The sequence below is a fragment of the Acipenser ruthenus genome, chromosome 18 (genome assembly GCF_902713425.1).
Source record: "Acipenser ruthenus chromosome 18, fAciRut3.2 maternal haplotype, whole genome shotgun sequence".
Classification (NCBI taxonomy): domain Eukaryota; kingdom Metazoa; phylum Chordata; class Actinopteri; order Acipenseriformes; family Acipenseridae; genus Acipenser; species Acipenser ruthenus.
The window spans coordinates 25,224,231-25,238,948 of record NC_081206.1 but is presented as its reverse complement, the minus strand read 5'-3'; the positions used below and the strand labels follow the sequence as shown (position 1 = coordinate 25,238,948).

At 37.1% G+C, this 14,718-nt stretch overlaps 1 protein-coding gene across 2 annotated transcripts; it reads left to right on the top strand.

The window, feature by feature from the left end:
- The first annotated feature begins 1,629 nt into the window (after positions 1–1,629).
- Positions 1,630–9,871, top strand: LOC117412142 (potassium channel subfamily K member 16-like). 2 transcript variants are annotated; one of them, XM_058991667.1, is made up of 6 exons: positions 1,974–2,106; positions 2,538–2,652; positions 3,866–3,983; positions 4,095–4,261; positions 4,548–4,716; positions 6,748–9,871. In XM_058991667.1, exons 2-6 carry the CDS (start codon positions 2,632–2,634, stop codon positions 7,047–7,049), a joined length of 777 nt encoding a protein of 258 aa, XP_058847650.1. In that variant the 5' UTR covers positions 1,974–2,106; positions 2,538–2,631; the 3' UTR covers positions 7,050–9,871. The 2 variants fall into 2 exon arrangements, with proteins under 2 accessions (XP_058847649.1, XP_058847650.1); XM_058991666.1 differs by lacking the exon at positions 2,538–2,652 and having other exon boundaries at positions 1,630–2,106.
- Positions 9,872–14,718: the final 4,847 nt, after the last annotated feature.

Sequence of the window (14,718 nt, the reverse complement as noted above, 5' to 3'; positions counted from 1 at the left end):
CCTGGCTAACATACTACACTTCAAAGTTCTCCATGCTAAGATCTGCTCTGAGGTTATGGTTGGAATTTTCCATATACTACATGCCTTTGATATCTGTTTCTCATTGGTATGAAGCTCTGTAGACAGCTCAAACCCTTGAACCTTTTATAAAGCAAGAATACAAATGCAAGAGCATAAATAGCATTCAGCCATCTGTCAAATATTTTAACATTATACTGACCTAGTGCTTACTAACTACTCTGGTGACTTATTTGGGTCTCCTCCTTTGTGAGCCTTCTCCTTACTCCTATTCTATTTCTCTCACTATAGATTTTCTTGGCGTGATGGATCTATTATACCAGGTGTGATAGCCACAGGGGAAAAGTCAGGAATGAGTCATAGTCAATACTATAGATGTGCTGTAACTGTGGGGATTTCAGCTGTTTAGGGAAAAAAGATTGTTCAAAAGACTTAGCTTTCAATGTGCTCTATCTGCATAGTTCTTTACTGCTGTAAAACTGCCAAGTTACCTCAGTAGGTCTCATAAACTTATATTAGTGGTGCAATGTGGTATTGTTTTCAATTAGGCTTTCCCTGTGGATCAGCTCCTATATGTCATTTATATTACCTGTTTTTAAGCACAAATAGTTTATTATTTTTACTAATCTAGTTACACAGCATAGGTCACAACATACTAGGAAACTAGGCAGTTAAATGCCTTAAGTAAAAGCCAGCATGCTGGGGCGCGCTGTTCCATTTTATAACAAATTCACTAATGTTACTAGAAGTTTGATAGCAAATCAGTGAAGCAATGCTGCCACCTTAAGCCTATCACAAGAACATTACACTACAAACTTGGTAAAAAAACACACAGCCAGGACTTGTGCACCCTCTAGAGGTGACATTATTAATATTATTATTGATTTCTTAGCAGACGGCCTTATCCAGGGAGACTTACAATTGTTACAAGATATCACATTATTGTTACATACAATTACCCATTTAAACAGTTGGTTTTTTTCTGGACCAATGTAGGTAAAGCATCTTGCTCAAGGGTACAACAGCAGTGTTCCCCACCTGGAATTGAACCCACGACCCTACGGTCAACAATCCAGAGCCCTAACCACTACTCCACACTGCTGCAGCAAATAGCGTGACTTTCAGCTGTGCTCCTGAGTCACTTTGATCTTCACTGGTGGTATTACATTTTTTTTTTTTTTTTGCATTTATCATGTATTCCTTCTTTTTCAATCAGTTGCGTGTGTTTGCTTACAATGGTTGTTTTTTTTGTCTTTGACGTGCTCCTAATAATTTTACCTTTTTTCTGCCTAGTTTCTTTGATGCAGCAAGTCCACAGGTTTGGGTACAAAGTAAATAATTTAAAAATACCACATTAGCAATTTCATGGACTACTATGTCATAACCCCTTTCTTCTTTTACAACGTATACACATCTTGACGTTCAGCTCCTTTGCAGAACAAAATTTAAATGTAAAATCTAGGGTAAATTTCAAGTGTTCTCTAACTTAGTCAATAAGCAATGGACTTTAGCCGACTATATTCTAAACTCCTCCTCATGTTCTCTATAATTGGTTGCGTTTTCATTCCATCTGCCTATTTTACAGAATGTGAGTCATCTAACCAAGAGCCTTGCTTACAGGGGCGGTCACATGAAGTTGCTGTTTTGCAACTTTAAAACGGAAACTCGATAGTTTGGTGTCGAGACCGTTTCATTTTTTATACTTCGCACTTGTACTTCAAATTGTTAAAATTGAAAGATTGTACGCTGGGCACCATTGTTGAATTACACAAAATCGTCCTAAAAATTTTCAACGTCATTATTATTATAGTTATTATATGTAAGTCTTCACAGATATACTAGTCGTGATATTGTCATCATTTCCTGGACCTGTGTGCAGAATCACGATTTGAAGAGATGTCTCAGGTGGTCAGTACAAGCTTGATGCTAACAGGATACTTGTCTTATTTATTGGTGGGAGCTGCTGTGTTTCAAGCTCTGGAACAGAATTATGAGAAGGAACTGAAGACGGACACCTTCCGTCAGAAGTTAATGTTTCTGGAAAACTATACATGTTTGACGAAAGAAGCCGTTGAAAAGTTTGTAGAGGTAAGAATGTACTGTATTAAATCACCTAGATACTTACAGAAGCAAGAGATGAAAACGGAATTGTGTGTGCATATTTGTAAAATGTACATTTGTATTCTACTTTGTGCATAGTTGTTTGTAATCATATTTGTTTTTTTCGACTCACACTCTTTACTGCACTTTGGAATCAAAAGCAATGCACCAATCATAGTGTTAATATTTACAGTGTTTATAAGAGTCATTGCCATTTATCTTTGTCATATCAGTTTAATTGGTCTCATTAAGTTCAAATATTACATATTGGAAGTTAATAATGTATACAAGTGATTACAGATGTTTCCGTGAATTTCTCAAAATAGCCAACATAAACATAACGATGCAACACAATATATATATATATATATATATATATATATATATATATATATATATATATATATATATTGTAACAGGCACGGCTGGACTGACTCGCCGTTGCCACCTGTCGGCGAATAGGGCGCTGTGCCTGGAGCCAGTCCCCTACATTTGGTTAATGTGCAGCAGAGTATGCTGGGAGTACGAACTATGGTAGGGGAGAAACGGAATTATTGTTGTTGTGTTTATTTGTTTGTTATTGTAAAAGTTCCAGTACTGTTCTATGCATTTCCCTGTAATTGTTATTACCCTTCCGGTGTTGTTTGTTAAGTATGTGAATGTCACCCTGAGAGGCAGAGTAGTGCTCTGGGGTGGGGAAGGGCTGTGTGTGCGTGTTTGGTTGGTTGGTGCTGACTTGCTGTTAAATAAACAGCATTACCTAAAAGAGCTATTGTGTGCGTGTCTCCATTAATCACTGTGCTCGCTACAATATATATATATATATATATATATATATATATATATATATAAATGTTGATGTTACAACACAAGTAATAAATAATATTAGATTGTATTATCCTTATCCTCCACAACCCTAGACTGACATTATGTATAGCTATTACTGGCAGAAAAAGAGAGAATTGCATACTCATTTAGAGAGGTTTAAAATGCTTTCATTTCGACTGCATTGGTATAAATAGATGTTTCCCTTTTCTTATATGCTTTATGTTTTGCACATAGGCTTTACTATTTTTTTCAGCACTTGTATTTTCTCCTGCTGGTGAGCAGTTAATGGACTGGGTTTTGGAACATTTTCATTCATATTGAAACAATGATATACGGGACTCCAAAAGCTAGACTTGTAACTGAGGAACTTCAAAATTACCCACCCTGAATGTAAAGGGATAAGCGTCCAAAGAAACCTTAAAGATATCGATTTTAATGTAAAAGTTTGACTCATGAGTAACAAAACTTTTATTGTTCATTGTGAGTGAATCATAAAAAAACAGTAGGTCACAAAAAAATACCTCATTATAGTTGTTCAGTTAACATTATGCATGGTGTATCCTGTCTTTCCGTTGTTGCCACACAATATCAAACCTACATTTTGTCATATGCTTACAGTGGATGCAGGCCCAGTTTTTCATATTACTGACAGTTCCTATTTTGAATATACAACTGTGTCGTGGGGATGTACATGCATCTCACTAGCATACTTTTCCTTGGATGAGCAACAAGTACAGGCTTAACAAAATGAAGAATATTTTAGGTTAAAAACAACTCATAGAGAAAAAAAATAACTCCCCATCATCAAGGACAGCAGCAGAACAGGAAACACTTGGGATGAACTGGAAATAATATCCCAGGTGACTACAATGAGGACTAATTAACTAAATATGTTATTACTTTCCTTTGCATCTTGCAGGTAATGACTGAAGCCTTCAAAAATGGTGTGAATCCAATTGAAAACAAGACGTCCAATTACAGTAACTGGGACTTCAGTAGTTCTTTCTTCTTCGTTGAAACAGTAGTGACAACCATAGGTGAGGTTCTGTGTTTCAGTTCACCCAAAGGGGTGTTTCCTCAAGACTGCACTATGGGAAGAGATATTCTAGGGGCTTAAAATGAGGTCTGCTTGTGTCTCCTCTCTACAGGATATGGGTACTTGGCCCCACGTACTGCAGGAGGCCAGATATTCTGTGTGTTTTTTGCCATGTTTGGAATCCCCTTGAATCTGATTGTTCTGAACCATGTGGGGAAGACTCTCTCTTCCTGTACTGACCGGTTGGGGAAAAGGTTGTACAGCAGAGGAATGCAAAAGGTAAAATGCAGACAGGTACAGAGACAGATGAGTTAATATGTTGTGTAGGGTGAGATGTCGTCTTGTGCAGTTTGAGGTTTGGCTGCTCAAACTGTGCAAACCGATGTTACCAACAAGAAGTTGCTTCATACGTTGCGAGAAAAAGGTTTCCCGAAAGTTGCCTTGTGTCACATCTGATGAACAATAAGACTCTCATTATAATGTGTTCAAGAAAAGTTTAAGAGTGTAATACCAAGGTCAGACAATACAGATATCTAGAACTGACAACCTGATTGTTTTGTTGCAGAAAACGGTGAAGATTCTGACCATCATTTTCTTCGTGGTGATTGGTGTTGTCTTGTTTCTGGCTTTACCCCCACTCATGTTCTGTTTGATGGAGGACTGGAGCTACAGGGAAGGAGTGTACTATGCATTTATCACTCTGAGCACCATCGGATTTGGTGACTATGTAGTTGGTGAGATGTGCTTTTATACTTTTTAAAGTGGTATTTTATTGTTTAAAAATAATATACCGTATATACCAGTTTGTAATCTATTATGGACCACTAGCAGCCCCTCTCTTAATCAACCTTATAGTAGTTCTTTACATTTCCATGGTCTTGGAATCTTATTCTTCTTCCTGGTTTCCTTCATTTGTTGAGTGTTGGTGCATTACCAGATTTGCTTGAGAAACACTACTCTAGACCATAAAGCACGGTTCTAAATATTAAGAAATCTATTCATGAAATAGCCAGAAAAAAAGAAAGAAAATTAACAATGCATTGTATCATTAGGAGTTTAATTTTAAAATAAAATAATTTAAAAGTCACATAGCCAAGACAGAAACAGATTTTACTAAGGATATCCTTGGCTTCTTGGGGAACAGCCAGCAAACCTGTAGAAGGCATTTACGAATGTAATCTTACATTGTGGCAAGATGGTTTGGGGGTGATGTCAGACCAGGAAATGCAGGACACAGTATTGTGAGTGAAGGCGCTGCTGCACAGATTTATTAAATAAAACAGTTTAAACAAAACAAAATATAGAACAAACCAAACAGCATGGCCAAAATAAATAGACACACAAAATAGTGGACAAACCCCAAACAAGTATCGAGCTGGTGCTTCCAGCATGAGTAGCAATTGTTATTATTATTTGAAATTTTCCTCGCTTTCTCTCTCTCCCGTTCTCCACTGCGAACAACCCCGAGTGCGAGAACCGTGACTCGTAACACTAGAACCGCCGTGGTTATACTCATACCTAGAACCCCCTAGAAACTGTCATTATGATGGTTACATTTTAAACAACTTCAATATTAAAATGAAAGACAAACTATCGGAAACAACTCAAAACTTTTATTCAAGCACATCATATCAAACATCTGCACAGCAGACACACTGTATTTAAATGAACAGTTAAACGTAAAAGGGTTTATTTTCTAACTTACCACATATAAAGCACCACTTCAAAAACTGAAACACTATAATAAAATAAACATTTCAAAAGAAACTAGGGCTGGGACCAAATCAAAACTTTGACAACCCGCTAATCGTCCTTAACAAAACTGTATTTAATAGCGTTTTCTTTTTATGAGTAGAAGAAATAAGATACTTACAAAAAAAAAGAAAACGCTATTAAATACAGTTTTGTTAAGTGTCTGCATGTGAAGAGATTGTGACTTCCCTGTGCCCACATACCAACATACATTTTAACTCACCTGTGCTACATAACCCAAACTATACAAAATAAACCAAATACACCCAGGGGCAGGGGGTACCCTGTCACACATCTCCCCCCTTGTGTGCGGCACACATGTCCTCTGCCACCTCCCCCCTTCAAGTCCCAATAGTCTTGGGCATTTTCCTGGGCTAGAAATGGAGGTATCCCATACTACATAACCCAAACTATACAAAATAGACCAAATACACCAAGCAATGGGTGGTACCCCGTCACATACATTCTCAAAAAATATGTTTATCCGTTAATATTCTTTTTTAAGCAAACAGTAAAAAAAAAATCAGTTCTGAAGCTGGAACCCTGAGCAACTAATGAGCTGTAAACTGGCCGTGTGGACACCTTTTCTGTATCGAAAGTAAACAAATTAAGTGAACTGTATAAAAATCCATGTCGGGGAAAGTAAATGGAGTTGCACAGATGTTACAGCCCACTGTTTGCATTACAAGCTCCATCTAATTCATTTAAAAGGGGGTGTTGGCTCCATATATGGGAACTTACTTTGATAATGCCTCTAAAGAGGTATTGCTTTTCATGACACCTACTTGTGTTATTTAAATGTTTGTCCAGTGTTCCAACTGGTATAGAAAGAATGAGTGCTGTGTTATTATGCTATAGTGCAGTGTCCTTATACTGTTGCTCTTCAGTGTGTGTGTCTATATATATATATATATATATATATATATATATATATATATATATATATATATATACTGTATGCATTTGTGTATTCTATTTAAAACAGTTTTCAAAGCCTCCCTTTGTATGTCCAGGTGTCAATCACAAGCCATACTACCGGGCACTAGTAGCTTTCTGGATCCTTTTTGGAATGGCATGGCTGGCTCTCCTGTTTAATTTACTGACTACTTTTTATGAAGACACTGAAAAGAAAATCTCCAAAGTGCACCAAAAGAGAAAGGCTGCCAAGGCCAAAAAGAACACGGCTAATGGCTCCCAGCCGACCACTCCCGTTTCCGAAGAAGAAGTTGCCATGGAGACTGAGGGCACTGCACAGCAAGCAACTGTCTCGTTTTTGGAACTCGACAACTCAAGACCAAACAGTCAGCTTGCATAAGAGGCAAATACTACCCTCATGACCGAAAACAAACCAGTAGCCAGCTGTCACCCACAAGTCTAATCAGACATAAGTTCTGTCAAGTATATTTAACATTCAGGGCTGACTACTCATAATACATTCGACAAGCAGCTAGTGAGCTGTGTGATTCAGTCAGGACAGTACCTACTGCTAGTACCTACTACAAGGTCAAAGATTGCTTGCTATCTGTGCTGTGGGTTTTGGATGAACATCACAGTGAGTTGTACTGAATATAACATTCAAGCCACTGTTTATACCCAGCTCTTTGCTTTCTTCATTTATATCTCTTGATGAAGATGAAAGCCCAACAGATAAACATCACATCACAAGTTTATATAGTATTGTACTGCTTCTCTTTTAAGATAAAATAATGATGCATGCTTTCACCAAAGAAAGTACAAAAAGGAACTTCAAAAGGGCCCCATTATAAACTGACACTGTTTGAAATCTTTATAGTTCCTCTTAATGCCTTGTTGGTTTGGGGGATGTGGATAGTTTTTTAGTCTGTCAAGAAAGGAAAGTAAAATGTGTGCTCTGAGGTGGTCTAGCTAAGCTACTGTTCCTGGTGGAGCAAGAAAGTATGTTACTTAGAATGGGCATTGGACTTTGCCTATGCAAATACATGTACAAATAGACAGAGGGCAGATTCATTTGTGTAGTTTAGCAGCTTACTTTTTAGCAACTGCTGAACTTACTTATAGAATATCTTTTCATATCTATAAGTGAGAGTAGGTAGGGAGCATTGACTCCAAGGTACAGCAGTGGCAGCGGATTTCAAATCTGGGGCTAAACATCAATCCTATGATAGATTAACAAATGTTTTGGCCTACTGTGTAGAGTATCAAAATATGTATCTAAATGGTGCAGGATCATTGTTGTTAAAAAGCTTCACTTATAAACTGTTTATCAATGCTGTTACTTATAGAACTTTAATTTGTGTTGCCAAAACAATTCCCCAAGTGTTTCAATATAAATCAGTGTGTTTGAAGAGATCAACCAAACTACAATATTAGGATCTTCTAATAGAGGTAAAACGTTTCATATTTTGATACAGCAATAGTTTTGCTGTGATACTTCTTTTAACTAAGACTAATATCCATCAATAGTTATAAAGTACTACTTACAACATCTGTTTGCTTGTGGTATTAAAGTCAGTATCTATTTTTAACGAAAAAGGTTTCAGTTCTTTTAAGTAACAATAATTGCAGAAGTTAGTTTGCAACAAAAGTGCTTACTTGAATCTGTTTTTGTTCTGGTGTTACAGCATCTAAACCCAGCTGTAGCTGATACAGATTACTTTGATGTGCTTCTGAAAACTTTGATGGTGTTTGCAGTGCTTGGTTCATACATCCTTGTTGGCAGGATGTTGTTGCTGTCATTGTTATTTCTTTGCTTAGACAATTCAACATAATTAATTCCACAGCCTTATGTGTATACACATATATATTTAAAGACTGTTAACTGTGTCTTCTCTGAACCATTGCGGCTGCAAAAGCTTCTGGAACAGACTTACTGTTAACATCTTCAGCTAAAGGGTTCAGTGTAAAACAAATATATATAAATACACACATGCAACACTTTCAAGTTGCAAAAATAGGTACATGCTGCTAGCTACCACGTTAGGGCTCAGTGCTGCTATTATCCAATTGACTATAGGCTTTTTTAATAAAACGTAGTTGCATCTAAGAGATAGTACATTATTGTTCTGGGCATTTTCTTTCTAGTTTTAAACTAAGTCATTTATTTTAACTTTAAGGGGTTCACCTACTGAGGGGCATTGGCAACACAAGGGAAGTTGCTATGGCATTCTATCCTAAACTATAGGTCATTGTTTTATATAAAGTCATACAATTCTTTTATGCAAAGTATGTTCCTTTAAGTAATTCAAAATTAACTTTAATGACTCTTATGTTACTAAGAAACACCCCTCCCTCTATAGCTCAAACAATCCTACAGATGTCAGGACTGCCCAGTCCCTGACCACATTCCGGCGCCTCCTTAACACTCACCTCTTCAAACAGCACCTGTAGAACTCCTCTGTTGTATCCTGGGACACTATCACCCTTCATTTAAATGTGCTTTATTTTGCTCTTATCTGCCCCCTATTTTACTGCATTTAATCCTGTACTTCAGAATATTGTAATCTGCCAAGTGTTTAACCTGTAGTATTTTGTACTTAATCATATCCTGATGTAACTATCACTATTATCTGCTGTATTATTGAATTGTGGTTTGTCACACTTGAACAAAAATTATTGTATTTCTTGCTCTTATTGTATTACTTGTATTGTAACACTTGAATGTATTTGCTTGCGATTGTAAGTCGCCCTGGATAAGGGCGTCTGCTAAGAAATAAATAATAATAATAATAATAATAATAATAATAATAATAATAATAATAATAATAATAATAATAATAATAATAATAATCTGCTTCTGCCAAGCTGGATCAACGCTTGGTCAATAAAGAAAACTAAACATGCTTTAAGATAAAAAAAAAAAATAAAAAAAAAACAACCTTTGACATCATACCTCTAAGCTTGCCAAGACAGATTGAAAAAAAGACTTTACAGTAATGTCTATGGATCTGGAGCTAAGTGGTGATGGGGTTTAAAAACATAAAGGCTACCCAACTGCTGTTTAAAATGTATATAATGCATTTCTATCATTGTATGCTTATTTGCGCATTTTGTTAGCTGAATGCAAAACACAATAAATTGTATCAGTAGTGATCTGCTGGTTGTACAGAACAGTTCAGGTTTAAATAACAACATTAATCTTCAAATAAATATTAGGTGGTGGTGGTGTGTTTTTCTTGGTCTGCTACCTTTCCTTTTATAAATAAACACAGGTGTAAATTATTGAGTTTTTGCGCCAGCTGTTGTCTTCTGGCTCTAGCTTAAAAAAAAAAAAAAAATCATAGGTCTCAAGTTAAATTAGTTTGTTGGTTTCAATTTAGCCCCCAGTCTTTCCCATCACAATTTGTCACACATGGAGAATACTGCTCTCTCACACCCAAAGAGGATGGCCTCCTCAGTGTAGGCTTGAGACAGTCTTGAGGTCAATGTGGACAGCTCACATGCTTGTGCTATTCCTGCTCTGTGATCAATTAATTACTGAGTACCCATTCTTATTCAAGTATCAATTAATTTGTACTTAACATCTCATATGAACGAATTTAGATGCTGCTTGTTAGTGTATTGCAAAACACAATGGCGCCATCTTGTGCCTAAAATAAATAATGCCAGAGATTATGATCCGTTTATTTAGCATTAACAAATTAGCCTATGCTTTATCTCAAAATTGTTATTATTCATCATTTAAAAGTATGAGAAAACAATGTAACAATAGGAATATTCAGTTTCCAGCTTGGTTCCGTTACTGTTATTTTCAGATTTTGGGGCTGATGTAAGGATTGGCACAGTACAGAGATCTGTAGGCTCTGTATGAGATTTGTGGAGCTGAGAGTCTTATGGTTGAGGTTACTCAGCATGAAATTGAGTTATCTGGAAAAGCCTCAGCCAACATCAGTTATACTACCAAAGAGCAAAGAGGCCATATGATCCTCTATAGTGGAGAAAGTTAATGCTGTCGGTGTTACGAGGAGGCCAGTTAACCAGGTGATGAAAACATGATATTCAGCTATTAGGTCTAGGATGACCTGTGCTGTGAGACGATAACACCTTACTACGCATCCTCCAGCATCCCAAACAAAGTGACCCTGGGTTTGAATATGTAGGGTCTTCTCCGTCTTGCCCTTCTCCTGCCAAGGCTTTTCTGCCTGTCCTCAACAAGAGCCAAGTGTCGCTGCATCAGGAAGTGTACCACGGCAGCCATCCTGAGGCCAATGATAGGTCTCTGAAGGTGTGTGGTTTTATACAGCTCTTAATTACTCGCTTCTACAATGGTTTGCACCTTGTAAGAGGAGGTGCAAAGTTTTTGGAGGGTCAGCAATTGCCCAAGTGCAAGGCAAAATCCTTATATCTCATTATAATGCTTGTGCCTGCTTAGTATTCCAGATCCCTGCCCAATTCCATGCTCTGCTCTTCATTTGAATACATTTTAATATCATTTAAATGGATTAATGATGGCACAGTGCAGAACACCAGGTGCAAACCATTCTTTACACATGTCGCATTTTTAGTGACCGTTAAAGTCCTACTTTACGCCAGCTAAACACGTTTTTTGTCAGCCTATGTGTTGGCAATACCTGAGGGAAATGTTTTGTAAAAACTTGAATAATGACATTTTCTTAAGCCTCAAACTTTCCAACAGCTTGCCAAAAAATTATTTCAAAGAATGGACCTGTTACTTTGCCAGTAGAATGCATTTCATGGTCAAGGAAGTCTCATTATTAAGTTCTGAAGAAATTAATACTTTTCTGTACTGATAAGAATTTGAACCCTCTTAAAAATTACAATGTAAAGTTTACCCTGTTAACATAGATTTTCATGTTACAATGTACTACATTTTAGTATAACAGTACATTGGCACTGATATACACTAAAGTACACTTTAAAATGCACTATTAATATTGTGTTTTAGGCCAACATATGTAAGCCAGTACTAGTAGGTCTAATTATGTATCGGTAAGCAAATAAAATGTGTACCGTTTACATCAAATCCTGTGATGTTACTGCAGATGTTAGCCAGAAGGTGTCACTACTACCACAGTTCAGCAATTTGAAGTACTAAGAGCTAAACTGCACATTACCCATGCCAATTAATGAGTTTCAGATATTATTGTGTAGCTCTTCCTCCTGCTATACAGCATTAGATGATGTTGGTATATTAGAATAGGATTATAAAAGCTAAAAGCTTGCATCAACTGTTCCTACTTAAAAATGTAGTTATTTAAAAAAAAAAATAAGAATCACATACATTATTATGATATTGCAGTATTACAACTGAATAACTTCACAATGTAAATTAATATGGAACATACATTTTACATTTGACAAAACACATCTGAACATGTTAGCTTCCCATCAGTTATCATATACAAAAAAAATAATGTTTTCAATCCAAATGATTGGCAAACGCTGTGTTGTATTTCACGTTTGTAGTAATTGTCTCATATATAATACAGTTGTCCCATCTAATCTGTTTTAGGCTGTGTTAAATGGGATGCTATAAACATTGGGCCCCTTTTCATGACATTTTAACTTACAATTTATGTACAAGTGTTTGTAAACTTTCTTAAGCATGAGAATAAAACCAACACCTTATTTAAAACCAACAAATACATACTGTAGCAGTCTAAAAAGTGATACAAAAAAATTGATAAATATCACCTATTATAGTAGAAAGATTCATAATATGAATTTCTGAATTGGTTATTGTGAAAATGTTGATGGTCCAATACTCTCTCTTTAAGGCAATGCATACTTTATGTTTATGTTTACAACTCCATAGCGTAGCTGATGGAGCCCTAATAGAGACACAACAGAGGGGGGTCTGTAAATCCTCCGTGGAGAGAGGAGCTAATCCGTGGGCTCTCCAGATCTCACATCATAGAGACTCCTCAAAGGAATGGGGGGAAAGGAAATCCCTATCTTCGTTATGGTGCAAACAGAAGTATCCTGAGAATTGCGTCTTGTAGAGAGGCCTGTGAAATGCAATACTGCTCCTAATGCAGTTTGTGTGTGGAAGGATGAGAAAGTATCCTGCCGACTGGAGTGAAAACAGCAGGACCCTTCTCAAAAAGGCAAGCAATCAAGGACTTTTCAAATTACAAAGTAACTGGAGCCTTTTGTTTTCTAATTAGGACTAAGAGACTCTTGACTGGAATTGTCCACTTTGTCTCTCAGTTTCCCTCCTGACCAGCTAGCCTCTATGTAATTTCAGCTGCTCTGATTAATATATCTGTGAACTAAAACCATTGGTAATGACCAATTGTATTATTGGTCATTTCTTAATAAGAGGGCAGAAAAACAATGGCACATGAAAGTGTAGAGCATTGTACCTTGTGTCATACTGTTTGGAGACTGCACTATAATACTTTCTATGCAGGTATACATAGCACATCTATTTATATGTGCACAATACACAAGGACTGAGCTGGAAATTGGCTAGGCCTATCAAATGTATTGTTATAGGGATACATTCTATATAAAGCTCTCATTAAAGCTAGTGTACTTAAAGGCTCTCAATAAACTTTGCACTAAACATAAACACTTGCTCTCCTGACAAAAGAGCAGTCTACAAAAAGTTCAAGAGAATTAGTAATTACACCGTGTAACAATTTTTTTTTTTTTTTGGTTCCTGGGTAGTAAGTGTTATTTCCTAATTACTTATGCCTCAAAAGTATAGAAAATGGCTATTATTACCCACAAACTTTGCTTTTGTGACCAGGACAGTGATATTTTGAAATGTACCTATTTTCCAGAACATTCCAGATAGATTCAGTGCACTTGGAGTAACTTCTAGAACTTTCTAGAACTTTCCAGTAATATAAATAGTAGTATAAATACAGGGGCCTTAAGCCCACCAGTTCAGTTTAGTTCCAGCTGCCTAAGTGGATACATATCTGCATTTTTCTGAGATGGCATCAAGGTCATAGGAGACTTCAAAATGGTGGCATTCCTGATGGGTCTCCAAGGCGGTTTTACCAAGTTTCCCTGCTATCTTTGCCTTTGGGACAGCAGGGACACCAAGGCGCACTACCACAGGTGGAACTGGCCACAGCGGACCGAGTTCTCTGTGGGGAGGAACAACGTCAAGTGGGAGCCACTGGTGGACCCCCGGAAGGTGCTGATGCCACCACAGCACATCAAATTGGGCCTTATGAAACAATTTGTCAGAGCTCTAGATAAGGAGTCGGCAGCCTTCAAGTACCTTCAAGACTTCTTCCCTAAGCTGTCTGAGGCAAAGGTCAAAGCCGGTGTCTTCGTCGGACCACAGATAAAGAAGATCCTGGAGTGCAATAAATTCCCCAAGAAGCTCACTAGTAAGGAGAAAGCAGCTTGGAACAGCTTTGTCGCAGTGGTTCGGGGCTTCCTGGGCAATCACAAGGCCGAAAACTATGTGGAGCTGGTTGAGACTGGTGAAGAACTACGGCACAATGGGCTGTAGGATGTCCCTCAAAGTCCATATCCTTGATGCTCATCTTGATAAATTCAAGGAGAACATGGGAGCGTACTCGGAGGAGCAAGGCAAGCGCTTCCATCAGGATATACTGGGCTTTGAACGCCGCTACCAAGGACAGTATAACGAGAACATGATGGGAGACTACATTTGGGGGCTGATTCGTGAAAGTGATTTACAGTATAATCGTAAATCTCGAAAAACTACTCACTTCTAAATCTTTTGTAGTCATTTTTGTATTACTTTAGTATAAATACATGTTAATTTGGATTCATATGTTTTTTTTTTCTGACTTTATGTGAAAGAAGACACAAATTCGCCCGTTTTCTCATTGGAAATAGGTAACTTTCAAAATATCACTGTCCTGGTCACAAAAGCAAAGTTTGTGGGGAATAATAGCCATTTTCTATACTTTTGAGGCATAAGCAATTAGGAAATAACACTTACTACCCAGGAACAAAAATTGTGTTACATAGTGTTATTAACCTGCATTTAAAACCTGAGATTGAGGTTTTCTTGGTAAAAAAAAAAATACATAAATAAATAAGGTAATGAGTGCCCC